Source organism: Girardinichthys multiradiatus, chromosome 8 (genome assembly GCF_021462225.1).
Source record: "Girardinichthys multiradiatus isolate DD_20200921_A chromosome 8, DD_fGirMul_XY1, whole genome shotgun sequence".
In the NCBI taxonomy this organism is placed as follows: Eukaryota; Metazoa; Chordata; class Actinopteri; order Cyprinodontiformes; family Goodeidae; genus Girardinichthys; species Girardinichthys multiradiatus.
The window spans coordinates 31,326,549-31,350,032 of record NC_061801.1 but is presented as its reverse complement, the minus strand read 5'-3'; the positions used below and the strand labels follow the sequence as shown (position 1 = coordinate 31,350,032).

General features: G+C 40.4%; 2 protein-coding genes across 2 annotated transcripts; one reads left to right on the top strand and one right to left on the bottom strand.

Annotated features, from left to right (window-relative positions):
- Window positions 1-18: 18 nt before the first annotated feature.
- snx30 (sorting nexin family member 30) lies at window positions 19-18,015 on the bottom strand. Its single transcript, XM_047372915.1, has 9 exons — window positions 17,402-18,015; window positions 13,181-13,399; window positions 8,133-8,243; window positions 7,869-8,027; window positions 7,121-7,310; window positions 6,170-6,369; window positions 5,569-5,658; window positions 5,214-5,366; window positions 19-3,709 (listed from the first exon to the last, which is right to left on the bottom strand). The coding sequence occupies exons 1-9, from the start codon at window positions 17,534-17,536 to the stop codon at window positions 3,632-3,634; spliced, it is 1,335 nt and encodes a 444-aa protein (XP_047228871.1). The 5' UTR covers window positions 17,537-18,015; the 3' UTR covers window positions 19-3,631.
- Window positions 18,016-18,960: 945 nt separating this feature from the next.
- LOC124872715 (SOSS complex subunit C-like) lies at window positions 18,961-22,615 on the top strand. The gene is made up of 4 exons (XM_047373000.1): window positions 18,961-19,314; window positions 20,548-20,644; window positions 21,309-21,396; window positions 21,482-22,615. Exons 1-4 carry the CDS (start codon window positions 19,290-19,292, stop codon window positions 21,578-21,580), a joined length of 309 nt encoding a protein of 102 aa, XP_047228956.1. The 5' UTR covers window positions 18,961-19,289; the 3' UTR covers window positions 21,581-22,615.
- The last annotated feature ends 869 nt before the right edge of the window (window positions 22,616-23,484 follow it).

Below are 23,484 nucleotides of genomic sequence, written 5' to 3'. Positions count from 1 at the left end.
AGCAACCTTCTACAGAAATGTATGAATCATCATTTATTCTCCTTGTTATTGTATATCCAAAAAATGTGGTAAAGATAAATTGCATCAAAACATCAGTATACAAGCTTATTTATAATTACAACAAATTATTAACATTCAAATGTACAATCAGGGACGTAAACAGAGCACACTGGGGTGGAACAGAGAAAAACAGAAACAGCTTTAAACTCGTACGTTCGTTAAACCGTTGGGATTCATCTGGATGCTCTCCACAAAATCTGCCTCGCTTGATGCGAATCCAGCAGTTTTATCAACCCAGAGAAATGTTGTTCCAGACACTGGGTTAGTGCAGAGAAAAACACATCAGCTAACATTAAACCTTACAGAACCACAGCTGCATGAGTCAGGAGCACAACCCAAAATCAGCTTTTCCATTATTCATTCTTCCTCCAGATTTACAGAGCCAGTGCACACATACAGTCCCTTCTAAAATGTTTACAGTCCATCATTCTTTTGAAAACAGAGCCAGCTGGCCCGTGTCTGGACACCGTTACTTCATTTACACCAGATGAGGTCGACGGATGCACTAGTACCTGTTTGTCATTTTGAAATCAAAACGTAACTCGTCACTGAACAGGGAATTTAAAACAAAGTAAAGAAAAACGTAACAATCAAGTGAACGTAGGCGTGGAAACTCAGGTTAATTATTTTTTAAAGCTTGACATTTAAACTCTTGTTTTGTATTAATACCTGCATTCATTTCCTGTACTACAAATAAAGTCTTTTTAACTCTGAGGTCAACACCAATAAGTACCAATGTACAGTTTTTCAAAAATTCATTTTTCCAGCACCCTCCTCCTCTGCTTTCCTGGCAAAGAAATGTAAAAAGCATTAAAATAAATTCACCTTCTTTTTGCGGAAGAATGATCTCCTACTGAAAGTCTTTTATTTACGTTTCTTCACTCAGCGAGAAAAAAATGGACGGTTAATTATTGGTACCTCTAATATTCCCGTAAAATAAAAGCAACAAATTAAATGGCACTTTTTTTTTTTTTTTTACATTTATCGGAATACCAAGAAACTTTAAATTAGCAACATAGAGGTCCATTTCTCCTAATCAGTTTTCAAAATGGGAAAGACAGGAGAACATGCCATTCAAGTGAGGTAAATGTGTACTGAAGAAAAGGAGCTACTCTACTACACTCGCCCGTGTCAACAGTCGGAGCAATACTGTAAACATTAACAACAAATGAACCCAGGGTTAAGTTGATTTGTTAGCTTGCTTAAAACAAGATTAGCTTATTTTAAGGTTTTTATTTCTCTTTACCAGGGGTGCCAGTAATTGTAGGGTGGATGTCTGTAAGCCAGTTTTGTTTGCATCAATATTACATTAAAAAAAAAGCTTTGTTTTAATGCAGTAGTATCATAGTTATGTGTAAGAAAAAATACAAGCAAAAGAGAGATGGTGTATTTGGATCTCTTCTGCTCCCTTCTTCAAATGCATCCTCATATTTTGATGTTATTGCAGTCAGATACAGTCACTCAAGCTTTAAGTATGAGCGCATCCAAAGATCCTCTATTGTCGCTGCCATCATAGAATTATAGCTACCTGGAATGGTTTTCTCTTCCTGGCCCTTACATGGCCAAAGGAAAGAAATTTTCTTCATTCTTGTCCTTTTTCACATCTGGTCGTACGATTAAATGAGTAGCTGTTTTAAAAAATGTAGAGTTTATGAGGGACAAAAAACAAGGCAGTGGCGAACATCTAAAAGCTGCAGACACTAACTCGTCCTTTATGTTTGGTTGCAAAGAGGGCAGGTGTATTAATGTGGCACCAGCTTCAAAACCTCCAATACAGAAATCAAAACAAGGAAAATTCAAAAATTATTCTGAAAATCTCTCGTCTCATCAGACATATAATACTTACTGTCTGAGGCTACATCTGTGCAAAAATGAACAAAAGCTAAATGTTAATGTGGTGTTGGGATAATGTCACATAGCTGAGCCTGCCCTGAAAAAACTGGCCATATTTTTGCTACTTAATGCCAAGTCATACTGACCCAAGCACACACAGCTGTGAGGGGAGTATAAGAGGGAATAAATAATGACATTTTCATCAGGTTTCACCTTCCTCTTGGCTGAGAGCCGTCACAGGAGCATTGTTATTTGATCTCAGGGCAGCAAAGGCTTTTTTGCACCTTTAAAGCGACACCAAATCAGGAACACAATGAGAAAAAAAAAAAAACACGTGACATAAAAACTGTGATGCTTTCGACGAGCTGCTTCTGTGTTTTTAAATTTTTTTCCAACTGCGTCACAGCTCTGCAGATGGATCACAAAGTCAATACTGTGTACAAGGTGAACCAGTGTACACTGGGGAAAGATTTCCACAGGACTTATTCAGCTTCATGCCGTTTGTTTAATAAGTAACTAAAACCCTCTTCTTATTGGATGGTTTAAGTTCCTCTTTATGCTTCAGTTTACTAAGTTGGAATGATTCACCAATTTCAACTTTAAACCTTTTTATTCCAGGGACATTTCCCACACTGCTCAACATTCCCAACTTTAACTTGTAGAACAGGGCTGGAGCATTAAGATACTGTGGCTTTAAATGATCATTACAACCGTTACAACAACAGAATCTAACAGAAGTAGAGAATGCGAAACTGAAACAATTAAAAGCTGTGCCACTAGGTGGTGCTGATGGACACTTAGCAATAAAGCTGAGAAGGTAAAACATGAAAGTTTCCCAGGTTGGTTTTATCATGACAAAAAAGAAAGAAAGTTGATGAGCCTTGTAAAATTAACTATTTCTGACCCTTATTTTCAGATGTAACCAGTCAAGAATAGAAATATAATATGAGCTGAAAAATGATTTAGTCTAATTTAAAGTTTTACCTTCTAGTAGGAGCAAAAAAAAAAAATAATACAAGTTTTCGCAACAGTTCTTCTCATTCATCGAGAGCAAAAAAAGCCACAATTCAATAAACTAAATTATTTGGTAAATAAATATTAATATTTTTATATACATATATAATGATTGTTCAACTTGCAACGTAGCAATGCCAGGCCCACCCAATCACTTCATTACCACTTCTCACATAAGAAAATAAATAAATTCAACAAAACAAAAAGGCTATACTAATTAAAAAAATTATCATCTATAAATGTATTTCTTTTTTTTTTTTAACTCTTTTATATAACTTGTGACATATATAGATATTTAATCACCAAATTTTTGGTGTATTGAACTGTGGCACTTCCGGTCCTCGATACTCATTTGGCTCAGTGTGAAAAACAGAGGACAGATAAACAATGCATCTCTTCACAAAAATAGTTAAATAAACACAAGCAGCAACGGCAACAAAAAAAAAAAAAACAACAAAAAAACTGTTAATTCGAAATATTAGGTAGAAAAAGTCCATAGAAAAAAAAGAAGGCTCTGTACACAAGGTTCTCTACTCTCCCAGCTGACCTTAAACGCACCACTCATTACCTTCCTTCTTCACAGGCCGACTACGTGTGGAAGGCGACTGCTCTCTGTGTGATCGTCTCTCAGGAGAACAGGAGGCAGACAGTAGCAGGTAGAGTCTGTAGTCTTGTCACCGTTTCCTTGGCCTGGATGAGCGTGAGGTGAAAGCACACATTCAGTTCAGTTCGTCTCACTCGTTTTGTCCTCAGTCTGTTTTTCCTGGAGGACAGTTATGAGGGACTCCCATGCTGTCTGGCACTGCAGAGAGGGGAGATTTTCTTTAATTACACTGCAAAAGCATTTTAATATTCTGTATATTCTAAGTATACAATATTTAGTCAATACTCGAAAACCTGCTGTAGTTACAGCTGCCAGTCTTTTGGGTTATGCTTTAATCTAAACCATTCAATAGTAGCTCTGCTACAGCATGTTGGGCATTGTTGTCCTGCTGGAAGCTGAATCCCTGCCTTAGTCTCGATTTAGAGGCTGAAGAATAGCATTCCCACAGCATGATGCTGCCACCACAATGGTTTACAATAGGAATGGTATGTTCTGGGCTATTTGCAGATATGTCCTTCGTTTTGCAAGCAGGCCAAAGGAGTTTTTTTTAAACCATCCAAATGTTCCTCTAGTATGTGGGTGCAGAGGAACAAGCATGGGCTCCTGATATTCTCTTCAGAATGGTAAATAGCCTGCACTTGTATGGCGATTATCAAGTCCCCAGAGACCCAAAGCGCTTTAAACTACAATCAGTCATCCACCCATTCATACACTGACAGTTGAAAGCTATATGGTAGCCACAGCTGCCCTGCGGCAGACTGACAGATGTGAGGCTACCATACAATCGGCACCGCCGGACCCTCTGACCACCATCAGTAGGCGAGGAGGGTGAAGTGTCTTGCCCAAGGATACAACAACTGTGACAGAGTGGGGGTTTGGAAACCAGCAACCCACCAGTTACAGGACAAACCTCTACCACTGTCGCCACAGTCTCCCAGAAATAAACAAAATAACAAAAAACAATAAAGGTAAAGCGTATTGAATTTGTGAATGTTAAAACAGGTAAAAACAATAATTACAAACCAATATACCGGCTGCCGGTGGTGTTTATTTGACTCTAGGTCAATTATTGTCTCTCAAGTCTCTACTGCTATTTTGTGGGTTGGAAGCTATTTGGGAACCACTCACCTGCAAGTGGTTCCCAAACAAATCAGAACCTGGACTTCTCTTGGCTTACCTTCAGTAATGGCTTTCCTCCAACCACTCTTCAATAAAAGCCAGGTTTGTAGATCGCAATAGTAACAAATATCTTGTTAACAGATTCACCCACCTGAGCTGCATATCTCTGCAGCTCCTCCAGAGCTAAAATAAAAAAAAACTTTCTTTGCCCGGGCTGTCAGTTTAGGTAGAAACACAACAGCTGTATTTATACTGAAATGAAATCGCTCACAGATGGGCTACCTGCGAATTAGATGAGATCTGAGGGCAGGTAGGTGTACTGGTTTTATTTAGCAGTATTAGAGAAAAGAGGTGGGTGCATACAAATGCATGTTACACTTTTATCATTTTTATTTGAAAAAATTTTAAAATATCATTTACCATCCAGTTAAGAATAAAATCTCAATAGAATACAAAGAATTTTGAAGGTTGTAACATAAAACAAATGCATCAGAAAGTTTGGCAGGGCGATGTAATATCATACTGGTGCTGTGAACCGGGTTGCTTTTAAGTTTCAGCAACAGCTCGACCTCGGCCCACGTACCTTTTCATAATAGTTCATATTTTTGTCGGCCATGCCCGTGAGGAGCTGCTTGAAGTCTTGCCTCTTGTTCCTCTGCCAGCGTTCCCAGTCTGCTTTCAGGTCAGCGTTGAAACACTCCACTTTGTCCTGGCATTTCTCCACCTCCACAGGAATCTGCAGCAGAGCGGAGAAAACTAAAGCTACAGGGGACCGGGCTCAACACTACTTGTTAGCAAGTCCTGAGTTGCAGTGCGGAGGGGATATTTCTATAGACATGCAACAGATACAGCAGCAGTTAAAAATAAACACCTCAAAGCAAACATTCCAGGCTGACACTTATGAAATTCAATGAAATGAGAGGAAGGATGTTGCTTACGGGTGTTCGATCTTCTTGTTTGCGCAACACGGCTGCTTCGAGGCGGCCCTCGTACTCCGCTTGAACTTGGTCTCGCTTCCTCAGAACGTTCTATTATCGGACAGAAAGCTTCTAAGTTACCATGAACACACTGGAACCTCAGAAAAACAGCATGTGAAGAAAGTAAGACGCAGACAGATCTGCTGAGTTACGAACTAGACAGGACATGATGCATGCGCAAAATAAAAAAGTTAAATCACTGACGGTGCTTTTTTTATTTTGGGAGCCAGCTCTGGGTTTGAAAGGCAGTGGAAGCAAGCGTAAAGCTTTAACAACTTTTACTTTCTGCCATCATATTTCACATAAAGAAACTTTTAAGAATAAATATTAACAAGACCGCCCATCTTGCTGGGTGGTGCTGATCCTTATCCTTATGGAGTTGCTGAGGTACGTCATAAAAGCAGAATTGACCAGACTGCATGTGTTTGTGGACGTGGGGAAGGCTTACAACCAGGCCTGATGGGGAATCTTGTGAGAATGATGGGGTACAAGTGTAAGTATTTTGTGATGTGGGAGTCATGTGCTTGGATGGATGGATGCTCAAATCTAACTGCACTCTTACCTTCATGGACTCGATGTAGAGAACATATTCTCTGAGAACAGGCAGGAAGTCCTGGCTCATGTTGTCACTGAGATCTTCCAGAGCACCACAGCTCGTCGTCACGCAGCCGGCCACGCCCTCAAGGGGGCGCTGCAGCTGCTCCTCTGACGCGGCCCAGCTTGAATAGACGGCACCATACTCACGCAGCTCTGTCAGGTACTCTGGGAGTAAAAGGAAAAGGGAAATTTGAGCAAGACATGATCCCACAAAAACACATCTAGCCAGCAAATCTTTCTCGGTTCATCACTGAATGAGAAGAAACAGACGTACTCTCTGAGACTGATTACTTATAGCTTTCAGAGTTCCCATCTTATCTGCTCTTAGGTGGAGCAGGGCTGTGTCTAACTGCACATGAGCAGCCTCAGCAGATGGTGACAGGGAACATTTCACATGGCAGGTATTTACAGCATCACTTGTCAGGCATGAGTCAGGTGAGCTGGGTCAGCAGCAGCTCTCTGCAGATAAACAGCAACCTTTACTCTCTTTCCATCCCTCTGAGTGAAGGAAGTTTGTCTCTTTTAGACACACAACTCGTTTTAGATGTATTTGTTTATATTTATCAGTGAAAAGGCCCAAAACTGTCATTTAGATTAGCTTCACCAGCTCTGGCTGTTTAGGACTGTGTTGTTGGAAAGGGAACTTATGCTACAGCCTCAAGTCCTTGGAAACTTCTAACAAGTTTTCTTCCAGTTTTGCTCTATATTTGGTATCCATTTTACCATCGGTCTCTTGAACATTTTACATTATTTACTGACTTACTCCTACTTAGTACAGAACTGATGCTTAATATAAATCAGTCTATACTGTGAAGATTAAATGTAAAATTGCAGTAAAAGTTAACATTGCTCTCTGAGTGTTGTTTAGCAGGTCCGTTTTCCAGCTGAGCACCAGTCAGCGGCGTCTTCCCGATACCTGACTGTTCTCTGAGGATTCTCTGAGCGATGCGATCGATGGTTCCCAGTTTCTGGCTGAATGTGTCCAAATACTCTCCCATGGCGCAGAACTCAGCCGGTCGCGCCCGCAGCTTGTAGCCTCCGGCCACATGCTTCACGGATTCTCCCACTTTGGTCAGCAGGGCCAGACCCTGACGCTTGTTCAGGTCCTGCAGAGACGCATCATGTCAGGGTAACCAGTCAGGATATATATGGATGATCGTTCATATGCTGATGTGCATTCATATAAGCCAATAAAGTGAGACACACTCCACATTTATTGGAGGTTAAGATAAATAAAAAGCATTTACATAAATTCATCTTTTAATACAGTGGCATAATGTTAGAAAAATCCAACATTTATTTTAAATACATTTATTTACTGGGTGAAAAGAAAAAAATCCAACAATAAGAAATGTGTACCAGGCCCACAGCATCCCAGATCCTCCACCGTACTTAATGTGCCTTTCCACAAGATAATCTTTCATTTTACTCAGAGGTTTTTTCCTCCCAACACTGTTAAGAAAACCATGGGTTCAAGCTGTATTTTTAACTTTTAAATGAAGGCTCCCAACTGTAAAAACGGGACTATAGGAACTTTGTTGTCATTTTTAGAAGAACCACATTCTTGTTTAGTTTACTGCTACAGTTTCTGGCCCTACATTCATATCCCTGACTACTTTCCTTTCTGGCATACTTTAGATGATGTGAGTTCACTGTTGCCTTACCTTGGCAGTCAGGAAGGCATTAAGATGTGGGTTAAAAGACAGGACTGGGTGGTCCGCGACCCGCTTCAGGAACTTGTCCAGAGCCTTCATCCTCGTCTCCACAAACTCCTCCGAGAAGCGGTCCACCACGCCCTTCATCACAAACTTCTCGGGCAGCGGCTGGGGAAAGAAAAGATGGGGAGGGAATGTGAATGAGGGGCGTCTCATAGGGAAAGCGGGGGAGTGCGGGCTGCAGGAAGGGATAAGGAAACTGTTGGGACGTACGGGGATGAGGTGGGTCGGCTGGCTGTCTTCTAGTTTCATCTTCAGCCAGTCGAAGTCCTGGTAGCGCCGCCGGACGCAGTACTCCGGAAGGTCAAACTCTACCCGTGTTGTCTGGGAAAAATAAATGAACACATTTTTATAGACATTTCAAAACGTTTTTGAAGTTAAAAACCGTCTTAAATTTATTTACTGTGTCTTTTAGTCATAAAAGCTATTTTACAGACCCTAATAAATGTATAAACACTGCCATACTAACATATGAGCACACACTTTTTTATAGAAGTCCAATATAAAAGCAGACAGTCTGACAAACTGCACTTTAACACAACCTTCTGTAAGAATTCAACTCATACTAGTAAAGTTAAACAAACGTTTCTTCTTTTTCAGACACATTCCGGTTAATTTAAACAGTGCTGAGGTCGGGACCTTGGAGAGGCCTTTTCCACAAGCATAATGTAAGCACTTCTTGCCGTATGTTTGGAAGTCACTGTCATAGAAGTGTCAGTTTGGAAGCCAAGGTTTCCCAGTCCTGTGATGGAAACCTGCCTGCAGTGGGAGACACCGGTGTTCCAGTGAAGTTCAGCCCTGCGTTTGAATTGTTCTTTGTTGTTCCTTTTTGTTAAAAGGCAACAGTGCTACCAACTGCACACATTAAGAAATCCACATTTTCGACATGAAGCCTTGATTACCTGGCCCATAGCATCACAGATCCTCCACCATACTTCGCAGTCGAAATAAGGCTGCTTTCCACATATTCATCCTTATGCCTGTGTTTTTGTTAGGAACTTCGTCTCCTGTAGTTCAAGTAGCTGTATGGATATTTGTGAATAGGAGTAAAGTGTTTCAGTTTAAACCGGTGAATGAACTAAAAGTCGTACATAAAACATTAATGTCCATCATGACTGCTTTTACAATGCAAACACTTCAGAATTGTTTTCAGAACAGTTTGTCGTTCAAGCAGCTGAGCGTCTAAACAATGGTATAAAACGACCGCAGATGGTTTTAACCTTTCTTCCAAACGTTACAAAAACTGCAACATATGCAACTAGTGTTGCCTGTAGGTGGCAACACTAGTTTGAATTACTTTTTTTTTTCCCTCCTTCTTTTTTACACTTTATTTTGTAAGTTGACCGACCGGAAATGGGGTGGAGAGAGAGAAGGGATGGCATGCAGCAAAGGTCAATTTGAGCAAACACTAACATGTATGTAATTTACACCTGTTCTAATACAGAACACCTAAAATACTCCACTGTACTATCATTTTTTAACCTTTTGTATACACTACAGATCACCATCTTTTTGAAGGCTGAAATAAATAAGCGTCCAACTTCCGGTTTTATGTGCTGCACTTCCGTTTCATCGCTTTCCTGGGCTAAATAACATGAGTTTGACGAAAGTTGTGAACTATGTCGTGGGAACATTTCCAAAAATCGCCGAAAAATCAAAATGGCAGGTCAGTGCAACACCCTCAAACTATCCACGAGTGGGAGGATGATATGAAGAAGTGGCCTCATATAACGTACAGCGCTGGACAGCATAGAACTTTTAAGGATGTTTATTTTATTCATCTACAACAGCGCTTGGAAGAAACCTGCATAATATGAGCTACAACATTATTTAATTTCCCTTTGTGATGAATGAAGTATTTTCGAATTGAACTGAACTGAATATCCTCCTGCCCCCCAATCACAAGAACAGTAACACAGCATGTCCTGCTGAGCCTGTAGCCCAATTGTGAAAAGTAATAACACCTAAACCGCTCTCAGAATGTGGCGCCGGTCCATTCATTGCACTCCGAACAGTCAGAACCAGGGGCGTAATCACCATTACAGAAGTGAGGGGGACATATTCTTCAGTTGTCTATTGAGATATGACCTCTCACTTTCAATCGCACCTCTCCTTAGTGGCTAAGGAGCCACAGGGGCTCCAGGCGACCGACTTTACTTCTTTAAACTAACAAAATTTTAAGATTTAGCTCCCAAACTCTGGTTGAGTTGTCACGATACAGACAATAAATAGTTTGGTGTATGAATGCGAGTCATTCTGATATATCTGTGAAAACCCTGTTTGGTATCTCCTTGCAGGTAAAAATATTTTGCAAGTTGCGGTTAACCAAAACTGAAGAGGATTGTGTTCATTCACGCCAGAGGTGGGTAGTGATTAGTTACATTTACTCACTTACAAATACTTAAATAACTTTTTGACAAATATGGACTTCTAGGAGTTGTTTCACTGCACCTTACTTTTTACTTTTACTCGAGTAGAAATACGTTGAAGTACTGTAGTTGTACTTCAGTACAATTTTTTTGGTACTCTACCCACCTAATTTTTCACCTTGAACTGACTAGCAAGGGATGTAATCCATTCTTGTTAACTACCGTTAACAGGATATACTGGCATGTATTAACAAGTCATCATTTAGCTAACATGATCTGCAGGCGACAGCATTACTCAACGTACACGGTTTGTTTGGATAAACTGTTCAGTTTTCTGCCTTTTGCTGGGTCTAGCTGGTTTCCTGAACATCCTGACTCTACACACACTATGAAGCGGTGCTTCATAGTGTGTGTAGAGTCAGGATGTGTGTAGAGCTCAGCAACAAGCGCACCGCATGTGATCCACAGCACTAGCAGTGTACGCTTATGGTGTGTTTATGGAAAGCTCGGCAAAACAAGTTACCACATGCAAAACGCGGATTAAACGGTTGTAGCGGCTGGGACAAAGGAAATATTTACGGAAAGTGAGGGGTACATGTCCCACCCATACCCCCCGTCCGTTACGCCCATGGTCAGATCCAACACAGCTCAACGTTTGTTTGTTTTTTGGGGTTTTTTGCACAGGCAGAAGGAAAATATGTCTGCTGTGGTTGTTTCAGTGACATTTGACATTTTAAAGCCATAACATTAAGTTGGCTGTGAAGAAAACTTGTATTAGCCGCTACAGTGAAAGAAAGTCAGGTAGCCAGGGACCGGAAGTGTCCGACCGGAAGTCTCAAACGACAAAAAAACCGTCAATTGACTGTGTCCGTATTTCAATTAAAAATAAGGGGAATAGGATAACATCTGCTGCATCTTTATTCAAGCTAATATCTGACCAGTTTTATGTTAGGAAGGACCTGAGCACTCTTTTTAAGCAGCCTGACAAACATCAACTTCTATAGAGCTGCACTAATTACAATCGGTTGGTGTTCACAGTGCTGCCATGACCATGTAGCTCCGTTTTATAGGCATAGTCTGGTCAGAATACGCTAATAAATGCATTTTCAAGGTAGTTTTATAACCTGATGACATCAGCTGCCAGAGTGGCACCATGTAGACCATGGAAAACACCCTTCCTGCTTCAATAGGATTTCAGAGGGAAAGTATTGGCCAGATCAAATGTCCCTGATTAACTGATCATCATTGGGATCATCTCTATAAAAGCAGGCGTGTTGGCATACCAACACAATGCCAATGTGGGAAGCAATCAGTAATCATCTTCTAGAAGCTGAAGCGACTGATGCTGCCCATCAATCTGGGATGTGAAGTCCATCATGCCACGACATTCCCAAGAGTAGACATCCAAGCAAATTCACCTCAGGGTTGAACTGTGTAATGCTCAGAGAAAAAGCCCAAGAGCTCCATGTCACATTCTAGAGGACTCTGTTAGCAGGTAAAATGTTAAAGATCATGACAGAACAAGAAGAGTTGTCAGGATAAAGCCTGGCCTCTAAAATGAAAATGGCTGCACAAATGAAGTTAGCAAAGTTACATTGGGATGCATAGATGACTTTTAGAACGCCATCTTTGGACAATTGAAGCCAATGCATTCTTGTCTGGCCATAGTGTACAGCTCCCATTTTCTAGCTTTGGCTAAATGGAACACCATTCCCTCCCACCCACTGTCAAGCACAGTGGTGGAGGGGTGATGATATGGGGCTGTTTTGCAGATACAGGACCTGGGCACCTTGTGGTCTGTAAGTCAACAGTGAATTCTGCTGCATGCCAAAATATGTTCGAATCGAGCCTCAGGCGGTGTGTCCGACAGGTGACGACTGAACAGGGTCATCACAGGACGATGGTCCCAAACACAGCAGCAAACCTACAGCAGAATGGCTAAAAGAAAAATAAGGCCCAGTAAAAGCCCTGCCCGGAAGGTGATTGGGACCTTAAATTATATTTGTTTTACACTCCAGATTTATTTAACCATCCAAAAACCTGCATGTCAGGTTAATTTGAGACTTAAAAATGCCTCCAGGTCAATAAATTAATAATCCCACTTAACAATAATCCATAAAATAGTAGCACAGTTTTCAGTCTTGATCTAGGGGTCTCTACGAGCAAGAGACCGGTTGATCCAAGAGTCCTAGCTGGATCATTGGAGTGAAGGCAGACCAGATTAGTGTGGTGCCAAGCCATTAAGACTTTTAAAAGTCAGCAATAAAATCTGGAACTGAATTCTGTAATAAACAGGAAGCCAGTGCAAGGTTTCCAGTACGGGGCTGATATGATCGCACCTTTTGCTTCTAGTCAGGAGGCGAGCTGCTGCATTTTTTGCATCCTGCAGATGCATTAGCAATGCTTGATCAACACCAACATGCAAGGAGTTGCAGTAATCAAAGCGAGGCATAATAAATGCATGGATTGCCGCCTCAAACATAACCCCAAAGTCTTGAGTTTTTGTAATTATTTAAAGTTGGATCTATGAAAAGCACAGATCATAGCTGCATACTTGGCACACAGTAGATGATTAACCAAAGGGTGATGCATCTCTTAGTTCCTTCGTATATCTTAAGACACTAATCATCCGCTCTAGGTAACTGTTTAGCTTTGGTTCTTCTGTTTTAGCCCCATTTGTCCAGTTTCATTTTTTTTTTAAACACACTGTATAGCACTTGTTATCACTGGTACGTGGTACAAGAACTGGACAGGAAATGAGTAAAAATGCAGCCAACGAAGCCCAACGAAAAACTATTAAAGACCTTCAAAATGCCCGAAGATCATTAAAAGATTAGAAGACAGTCAGATTCAATGAAAGCAAGAGAACTGATAAAAAGACTGAAAACAAACCTTGGTGGAGACTCTGTAGGTGATGTAGGTCTCCATAGTAGAGACGTGCTTCTTTGGGTCATCGACAGTGACGAAGAGGTCGCAGGGTTCTGTGGAGTCATACGGGTCCTGAGAGTCTGCCTCCGGGCCCTCGTCAAGCTGCAGCCTGTTGAGCAGCACCGATGCAGAGGCAGGACTGGAAATCTCCACCGGCATGCCGTTGGTCAGGCCCGGTTCCTGCTAAAAAACGTGGAACACCACAGTGACGTCATGTCGGTGCTGTTGCAGGGAGAGCTGCAGACAAAGAGCTCCCTGACAGAATGATCATAATGCTGACAAAGCTGTTTTTCATCATCAATGGAGCGCTTGTTGAGACAGTGTGAACATGCTACATCTCTCAGATCAGCTTTCTGATTGGGGGATGGAAGAACAGATAGTGGAACTAGTCATACTACTGAGCCTAAACCGCTTCTTGCACTTTTAATTTTCCTGAGGCAACTAATATGGCATACATGCAACAAACCTGCCCTGAAAGATACCATGTATGCATAGAAAAGTCCCCCTAATGATGCATCTTGACTCACATGGAGAACTTTCACCTCCAAATGGAGTGAGCTGTACACATAAAGTGAGAGAAACCGATGTGTCGGCTAAATCTCATTTTTTTTTAAAAAAAGGATATGTGTGCATCGTGTCAAATTAGTCAGCGTGAACAGAAGAGCTGCTCCTCTGACTTCCTTTCCTCGGTCCACTTCACATGCAAACACAAACAGCTTCCCTACACCACTGGCAGACAGAAAACACACACCAACAGGGTGCTGACAGAGGAAATCTTCCACAGGCCTGCTGACCTGCTCTGGTAATCACAGCTCAGATAATTACACTGCATCACAACATTACTGTGAATAAACAACCAGGCCAGCTAAGCAGCCAGGCATTATACAGACAGGACAGCGTATGCTGGACATATCCTCATGATCTGTTGCTACTATTAAGCAATTCATCAGTCTTTCTTGGTTCCAGAAAGAGAAGTAGTTCCCAAAAAGTACAAAGATGACATTTACACTTCCTGTGCAATATGACAACAGCTTGTAATATAACCGCAAACTGGACAAACCAGACAACCACCTTTCCCTGCAATTACAGCTGCAAGTCTTTCAGGATATGCCTCTACCATCAGTCGGATTGGATGCAGAGTGTGAATGTCACACAGAGACTTTGTCTGATCCATCCTGGTCCATGAATATGCTTTGATCTAATCCGTTTCATTGGCTGCATGTTTAACATAGCCCAGCAGGAAGTCTTTTGGAGCCTCTTACAGGTTTTCTTCCAGGAATGTCCTATACTGAGCTCCATAAATTCTTCCGATCAACTCTGTCCCTGACGCTGATGAAGAAGAGCATCCCAAAAGCATGATGCTGCCACCACCATGTTTTGCTATCACTGTTTGTTCAGGGTGATATAGAAAGTTAGTTTGAACCCAAACACAGCAGTTTGGACGAAGGTCTCATCTTATCTGAGGATCTTCTTCCACATATTTGCTGCATCCCCTACATGGCTTGTGGCAACCTGCAAAACAAGATTTCTTATGGTTTTCTTGCAAATATTCTTCTTGGCACCCTTCTATCAATTAATCATCTATCATCTTATGTCAACAGACTCTCCCACCTGAGTTATAGATCTCTGCAGCTCCTCCAGAGTTACCTCTTGGCTGCATCTCTGATTGGTATTCATGCAGCTGTGCCATACTGTTTCCATTTTTCAGATGATGGATTCAACAGTGCTCCATGAGATGTTTAAAGCCTGCAATATTGTTTTTTAAGCTAACCCTACTTTAAACATCTCCCCTTTCTTCCTGACCTGTCATTTGCATTCCTTGGTCTCCATGATGCTGTTTGTTCACTTATGTTCTCTACCAAACCTCTAAGACATTCAGAGAACTAGTTTGATTTACGCTGAGATTAAAATATACACGGGTCTATTTACTAAATTAAGTGACTTTTAAAGGCAATTCAAGAATTTGTTTTAGAGCTTTCAGAGTAAAGGAGGCTGACAGCAAATGCATGCCACACTTTTCAGATTGGGATCTGCTAAACACTTCGAAAACGATGTATCATTTTCCTTCCACCTCACCATTATGTCCTCCTTCATGTTCGCCTATCACATACATCTCCGGTGAAGAAGATCACAGTGACCTCACTTTTTTTTTTTGCCTTAAACGGCTAGAAAAAAATAAGGACAGGAACAGCAACACCGAACAAAGCAAGTTACCATGGCGAGCAAATTTCGGCATCTCTTACTGACAATGATTAACCACTGATTTGAAATGGGTGCTGCGGTTGCTGCTCCAAGATGAATAAAAAGCTTTGAGCTCTGCTTGCAGGCTTCATCTATGTTTACACAGCACTCAGAGGTTGTTATGGATGCCATGCCCCCCCCCAACCCCTTTATGCTTTGCACTAGATTAAGTGTAGTCGGCGTCATGCAACAACTGTCCAAACAATGCGACTGAATAAGGTGGAAATACAGGATTACATGAATCTGAAAAGACAACTGCCTTCAGTAATCCCAGAGCTACCAGATAGAGTTAATCTGTACGTCATTTATTTAGATTATACATATAACTGATCTGGAAAAGCCACACCCTAGCCACATTGTAACATGGTGGTGGTGGCAGCATCATGCTGTGAAGAGGCTTTTCCACTGCAGGGACAGGGAAGTTGGTTCAAGGGTTGATGGGAAGATAGGTGGAGGTAAATACCAGAAGAGAACATTCGTTCAAGGCTGCAAAAGCAAGGGCAACGTTTCACCTTCCAGCAGAACAACAAACTTAAACCTCCTATTCCATTTGGGGTCAATTTGACCCCATTCAAGATTCAATGTATTTTTTTTTTTTTGCTTTATATTTTGTGACTTTTCCTAATTAAATGGGGACATTTGGGTAAACATAAAATTAACAAGACAATATTGTTTTCCTGGACACGTACGCATCGGTGTTCTTTGGGGTCACTTGGACCCCAGGCTGTTTTAGCTCTTTAAAACATAAGAAATTGTAATATTTTACACACATGTGTTTTGGATGATATTGAGATTGTTATAACATGAAATTTCCTAATCTTCCAAAAAAAAAAAAACACTTGAGGGCCCTAATCCTACGTAACCATAACTATAGCAGTGCATGAACCACGACATGGAGGAGGGGAAACACTGCGAGAAGTTTGATATTTCCTATGCTGTGGGGGTGGGAAAATACCATTTCTGTAAAGATATTGATACTTCACACAACATAGGGGTGGAGCAAACATATAAAAGCTTGACCGTTGAACGTTCTGAACCATCTATTTTGGTTCTGTGTGTGTTCTTTCTTTCTGCTAAAATGAAAATGACTTCCAAGAAAAGGTTTTCTCTAAATGAGATGCTGTTGACAACTCTTTGACCATGAAGGTGACACAGAGCAGGAACGTGTCTGTTTAAAGGTCTATTTAAGTAGTCAACAAACAAACATGGAGTACCTGATATAAATTTGGGTAAAACATTTTATTTTCAACATTTTTGTTGGTTTAAATTTCTGGGGTCAGATTGACCCTAAGTTTTTTAAGGCAACAGGTGGGTTAACCATACACCCAGAGACACAGTGGAATGGTTTGTGGATCACAGTTTAGGAGATTGTTAAAATGACCTGGTCAAAGTCCAGATTTTAATCCAATTGAGAATCTGTGATAAGATTTGAAGCTGATGTCAACAGACACTCTTCAAAACCAATGTGGCTGAGCTTGAGCCATATTCCAATGAAGAATGAGGACTGATTTCAGTATCTAGTTGAACAAAGGTGGAAGAGACTCTCCCCGTGAGAGTCGCAGCTGTAAGATTATCTTGTGGATAAATGAAAATATCTTCCACTTAAAACAATGTTAAACAGCGTGTATCATTTTCCTTCCACTTCTCAATTATGCACGACGTTGATCTATCATATACCCCCCCCCCCCCAAAAAAAAATGTTTTTAGTTTTAACTTGACAAAAAGAATATAAACTGTAGGGTGTATAATCTTAAGAGAAATTATTCTGGTTTTGATTTAAGAGAGTTTAAACTCTAAAAACAAGAACTAACCCACTCACGATGTTGCAAACATAAAACTGTGTATTTCCATAAGGTCGCTCCACAGAGTTACGTTTGGTGAATACATCGCTCTTCTTTTCGTGTTTTCTTTCAAACGAACCGTTGGCTCTTAGCCCGTCCTCACCTTTTCCTTTTCTGCGTTGATGGTGACATCTGGCCCCGGGGACAGCGACTCCTCGGTGGCGGACAGCGGGTGGAGGATCTCCGTGATGAGCTTCTGCCCCGAGCTGGCCAGGCCTCTCGGAGCACCCACACTCATCCCTGCGGAGGTCGGGAAGACGTGGCGGGTTATCGGGGGAAAGGGCTGGTGAGCGGCTGGAAGCGTTTGGACGAACAGATAAGAGGCAGTTTCTTCCTTGTACTCCTCTTCAGATGAGATGTTAACAACAGCCGCTAGTTGATCACAACGGTCAGCTGACCTGCACTGCCCAGCTCCGGATGTTCATCTGAAAGACCCCGGATGTAAACACGTCAACTGAAAATTCAAAGCTCGTCTACTAGGAAGATGAGTGAACTAGATGTATCTACAGTTCTACTATTTTACTAGCAAACGAGCACTAAACCGCCCCGAGCTAATGGTTAACCAACATTTGAATGTACCGTTAAGTACTTTTCTGTTATATCATGGTCAAAAATATTGACCTGAATACGCAAGGTGGTGTTAAGTCCAGGGTTCCCCCACAATCTCATGAGAAAATTCCATGAGTTTCCAGTTCCCAGTCCTTACACAATAAAGGAAAGAAGGAAGGAAGACTTAAGGAAGGAAAGACAACGAAGGGGGAAAGAAAGGAAGAAAGGGATGTAGGTCACAAGAAAGAATGCCACAGGTAAGAAAGGCAGACACAAAGGAGGAAAGAAGGAAGAGCAAAATAAAGGAGGATGGGAAGGACACAAGCGTGAAAGGAAGGATACAAGGAAGAAAAGAAAGGACACGGGTCGGAAAAAGAAAGAAAGAAAATGAAAGTTGGAAGGACATAAGGAAGGACACAGGCAGTGTAAAATTGCTATTTCTTCACAAAGTGAATAAAAGCTTCAAATATAAACTACAAACTTTTTATAACATGTCATTAGTGTAGAATTATTCTATCTTAGTTTGAGCCATCTAGGTGTTGCAGTTGGATCCCATCTAATGTGTTGTCAAGCAGAAAAACTGTAACAATTGCAGTTGTTTTGTAATTCATACAAACTGAATAAAGAATTTCAAAGTCATAAACTGTATTTTCTATAATCTGTCATTATTGTAGGGTAACTTTTTTTCAGATTCGACATGTATAGGTGGTGGAATTTTCCAGATGTGCCCCATGTAAGGGATTTTAAGGCAAAAAAGGCCTCAAATTGGAGATTTTTTTATTTTCAAAAACTGATTAAAGCTTTCAAAAGTCACAGATTGTATTTCATATAATCTCTCAAAACAACCCAGTTCAGGTTTGTCAATATATAGTATTTTAGATTTAAAATTAGGATCAAATACAGAACAGAGTTGTTAAATGAAGCAGAAAAATTCTTAACTAAACTTCCTAATCAGAGATTGGGATTGTATGTTAATTCACTGAGTACTCTCTCGCACGCACACACACACACGCTGTATAATGGGAATGCTTCCCGCTAGCTAACCTTGGCCAGCCTGTCATGCTGATGTTTTTACCCGAAATATAATCGAAGTGAGACCTCCTTTTGTTTGCCTCCATCTAAACTACAAACCGGGTACAAGAACAACACAGGAGTAAAATGCTACTGACCAAACGTTTCACAGCCCCGGCAGCTGTGTGGTTATTTTAGACACCAAGCTTCAACGTTAGAGGCGTTCCTGAACAAATATTGCTGGGCTTAATATTTGTTTAACTTTCTGTAATATTTACTGTTAGGTAGGCTACTTTTCACGTTCGCCGGATTCATTCCTCCGTGTGGCAACATTAGCGGGCAGGAGTCTAAAAGAAACGAGTTTAAATCCTCTATATCATCAATTCTGATCGCTTCTCACTCCAACCAGCTGGGCCGTGCCTTTCAGACAAATGGCTGCTAATCCACCGGGACAAGGTAATGATTTAAACCCGTTTTTAGCCATTTAAAGTTCCTGTTCATTGCAGGGGCGGAACTGCAAGCTATAGAGACCGGGTGAAATTTTCCTGGCCCCCTTTGACCTAACATGAGACAATTTATAATTTACCAAATCCTTTTATCTGATTTGTTTTAACTTTTAGAATTAAATAAATAGTTTTTAATAACTTGTATTTTGGTAGTAAAACTATTTAACAAAGTGTTGATGACATTAATAACAAAATATTTATAAACGTTATTTGTAAATAAATGGTAAATGGACTGAACTATAGCGCTTTTCCAGTCATACAGCCGCCACATTCACCCAATCGCACTCACTAACGTTCACACATTCATACACCGATACGCAGATCGGTAGGCAACTTGAGGTTAAGTGCCTTGCCCAGGGGCACATCAACATATAGCAGGAGGAAGCTGGAATCGAACCCACAACCTTCTGATTGCAAAACGACTACTGTTCCTACTGAGCCACAGTCGCCAAAAAAGCCAGGAGCTTCGTGTTCAGTTGTTTGTTTCCCTTTATTTTGCCACCGGATAAACTGCAGTTTAGCTACAAAAAAAACAAACAAAAAACGTGCACTTCACCATTAGAGCTATAGGATAGAGATGAGACGAGATTCCAGTGAAACTAAAGATGTTGGATTAAATGAGGCCTATATGCATCTGCATTTGAAGACCAGATCATAATTAGTCAAGTTTTAATTCCATATTTGTTGGATGTAAATAATAGATACAGGATTTCTAATTTATGCAACAAAAAATTTAACATTTATCTCTTATCTTAACTGTAGATGCAGTGTGTTTTATACTCCCTTCACTTCTTTGTTCTTTATATTAATGCAAAGAGCTATTTCTCTGAAAGAAGTGTTTTGGGCTCTGATGTTTTTTTTTTCCTGCAGCTTTATCTGCAGAAGCAGTCTTATTTGAACCAAAGGAAGCACTGGAGGACTGGTGAAACTTCCCTTTTCATGGAAGCATGCAAAGAACTTCAAGCAGAAAAGTTGACTTAAATAGCATCACAATCCATCCTGTTATTGTGGAGGTGTTCATGTTATTCAACCAGGCTACACAAAAAAGGGGAGCTTTGCTTTGCTTAACTTGTGTTGCATAGCAGCCCTTCTGGTCTCACTTGTTCTTGTTTAAAGTTTTATCATTTTTCGCTTTCTGTTTATGTCTCCGGTTTGATTTTTTAAATTTGTTTTGGTCTCGCAGCCTTCCCAAATAAAGCACGGGTGGCAATCCTAGCAGAGCTGGAGAAGGAGAAGAGGCGTCTCAGAGAGAATCACTCCATGAATGTTCCAGGAGCCAGGTAGAGCTATAATTCTTCTCAGTAATGATTATAATTGTTTGCAGCATAACACTTCTATGTTTACACTTCTATACCGCTGCAGGATGTTTATACAGTATGTTCCTTTGTAAGCAAAGAGTTATTCATATGGTCCAACAGTTTTCTGAGGAGAAACTGGGCTTTATAACAATAATAGAAATATAAAATAAGAAGGTTCCTACACAGTCTGGAAAGTAAAAGAAATATATTTAAATATTTTTCAGGATAAGTACAAAAGAAGAGCAGACTTTATTTCCTATCCTTCCTTCCTTCCTTCCTTCTTGTGTTCTCCTACTCTTTCTTTTCTTCTGTCATTCTTTCTCTCTGTATTTTCTTCTGTCAATCATTTACTTCCTGCCTCCCTCTTTCCCTCCATCTGTCCGTCTTCCCAGCTTGTGTCCTTTCTTCCTTAACTTGTTTCTTCCTATTGGCTTTTAACACTATTTTACATTACTTATTATTATTATTATTATTATTATGAACAGTACAAGTTAGCAGTGAGTTACTGGTATATCCTCATCTAAAACTGAGGCTCATTAAATGATTCAAACTTGAGGCTTTTTTTAGTTTGATGGAGCAAAGATTAAGGAGAGCTACATGTGAACATTCTAAATCTTTGTGTCCTGGCTGTCGTATCATCCTCTAGCATCCCGCTGTCGAGACCAAACGTGAAAGAGTTCAGAGACAGCGCGGAGCTGCAACACATCGCTACTCAGCAGAGAGCTGCTTTGCAGGTGAGAAACCAAATCGAACCAAACCAGAAGTGCAGCTTCATAACCTTGCGGTCTGAAACAGTTCTTTTCCATCTTTTGTTCACAGCATGCTCATGCACATTCTTCAGGCTTCTTCATCACTCAGGACTCCTCGTTCGGGAACCTCATCCTCCCTGTCATTCCCCGCTTGGAGCCACAGTCGTGACCTTTGACCTCCTGGTCTCCTCTCCTGCGGGACTTCTGAAACAAAATGAAAGTGCTATCGTTCCTTCTGTTTTTAATTAGGTCTAGGGTAATGAGACTTAATTATGTCATCTTATTAAAATAAATCCATTGAGAGTCTTAATCTGTCACTAATATTCTTCTCACTGGAAAACAAAAAGCAGGAGCCAATTTATATCATCCTGCAATTAATCCACCCTTTGTTTTTACTTTTGTAAATTCTGCAGTTTAATTTTGTAACTTTATATTAAACATCAGAAAGTAATTAGGTGCTAATGCTCTATCCGTACTTTTTCTATTATTGTTCCCTAATTAGAAATTCAAAAAATGTTCCCAGTTGGAGAAAGTTAATGAAAGCCTCATTACCAGAAACTGGTTAATTTAACCAAACAAAACGGGTTGAATGAGAAACCTTAGCCTAAAAAAGTAAAGAAAACAGAACAAAATGGTATTACATAGACTATAATTATGAAGCCAGTAATGTGATGGAGGGTTTATGGCGCAACATGGATAAACTAACTGGAACACCTGGGATTAAGTTCCTAAGAATCCCAAACATTAAAATCCAATATGGCTGCACGTTCTAAAATAAACACTGTGATAGCTGCAGAAGTAAATTATTTGTAGGTTTGAAGGTGTTATATCTAAATAAATCAGATTACTTTATATATCTTATTGAGAAAATGAGCAAATCTCACTGGTTTTTCAACTTTTAACCAGAACACAATTATGTAGGAGGTGATGTCATTCCCAGAGTAGACTTCTGAGGTAAACAGGTTGTTTTCTTAATTGGTGGGTAAATTATGTGATACTTTAGTGTTTGCATATGCAGTATGAGTCATTGGTCATTGTTGGATTCATTATTTGGGAATTTTGCGTATAGGGACAATAAATGTAAATCCTATTTGTGCTCAGAAGTGATGAAAACAATTGGATATTTGTTCTTTAGGGGTGCTTTTAAGAGTGTTTTAGAACTTTAATCATATGTTATCTTATTAAAACATGTTACATATTTTAACTAACGAGTTATTTTCTGAAGTATAATTACACTTCTAGAGCTGCATGAGACAAATCAGTGACATGAAACTGCTGTAGGTAACTTGCTTATAATGAAATTAGGTTTGCATGGGTCAGCAATAAGCTCTGGTTTTAGTGATTTTTGCTCAACAGCATCAACACACGCAACACCATACACTTTGTGCATTACCAGAAAGGAGTAAGATGTTTGAATGGCCACAACTAGTTGCTTCATAAAGCTGCAGCAGAAATTTAGTAGAACAACCTCTGCAGAGCAGTACATCTGTAGTTACAGGCTTCAAGACTAAAATCAAGAGACTGTTGAATTCCAGAAGATCAGTTTCAGAAAAAACTAAACAAAACAAATAAAATGGATCAGAAAAAGAAAACCTATGTCTACAGACATGTAGCAATACTTTGTAGTAATTTAGTCGTACTTTACACAGTTGGGTTCGGTTTATTCAGCATAAGGAATACATCTGAGACTACAAGCATAACAAAATCCAGTTTAGATTTACATGTTCCTTACTGGGTGGATGCAGCCTCCCACAGACCTCTATTGGGTGGTGTCCAGGGCCATTCTGCATCAAGTTCTTTGGTCACTCACAGGCACCAGTAATAGGTATAACCTGCATCACAGCCCCACATAGCAACAGTCGTCCGGCTGCCAGGAAACGTCAACTCTGGCATCCTTACTTTGCCATGACAACCGCTATTGATGTGCAGCAGATGGTGCAGAGGCTTCACTACAATGTTTTTTCATATATACACTCACTAGCCATGTTTTTAGATACACTTTGATGGTACTGGGTTGGACCTGTGTCTGCCTTACACTCCTTACAGATTTTGGGCCACAGATTTGCAGATTCA

Excerpts from the sequence above, each read along its gene's own strand:
- snx30 (XM_047372915.1), bottom strand. The coding sequence starts at position 17,536 with ATGAGTGTGGGTGCTCCGAGAGGCCTGGCCAGCTCGGGGCAGAAGCTC. Across the intron at positions 8,028-8,132 it reads AGCCGACCCACCTCATCCCC|CCGCTGCCCGAGAAGTTTGT; the intron begins GTACGTCCCAAC and ends TTCTTTCCCCAG. Across the intron at positions 6,370-7,120 it reads AATCCTCAGAGAACAGTCAG|AGTACCTGACAGAGCTGCGT; the intron begins GTATCGGGAAGA and ends TTTTACTCCCAG.
- LOC124872715 (XM_047373000.1), top strand. The coding sequence starts at position 19,290 with ATGGCTGCTAATCCACCGGGACAAG. Across the intron at positions 19,315-20,547 it reads TGCTAATCCACCGGGACAAG|CCTTCCCAAATAAAGCACGG; the intron begins GTAATGATTTAA and ends TTGGTCTCGCAG. Across the intron at positions 20,645-21,308 it reads ATGAATGTTCCAGGAGCCAG|CATCCCGCTGTCGAGACCAA; the intron begins GTAGAGCTATAA and ends ATCATCCTCTAG.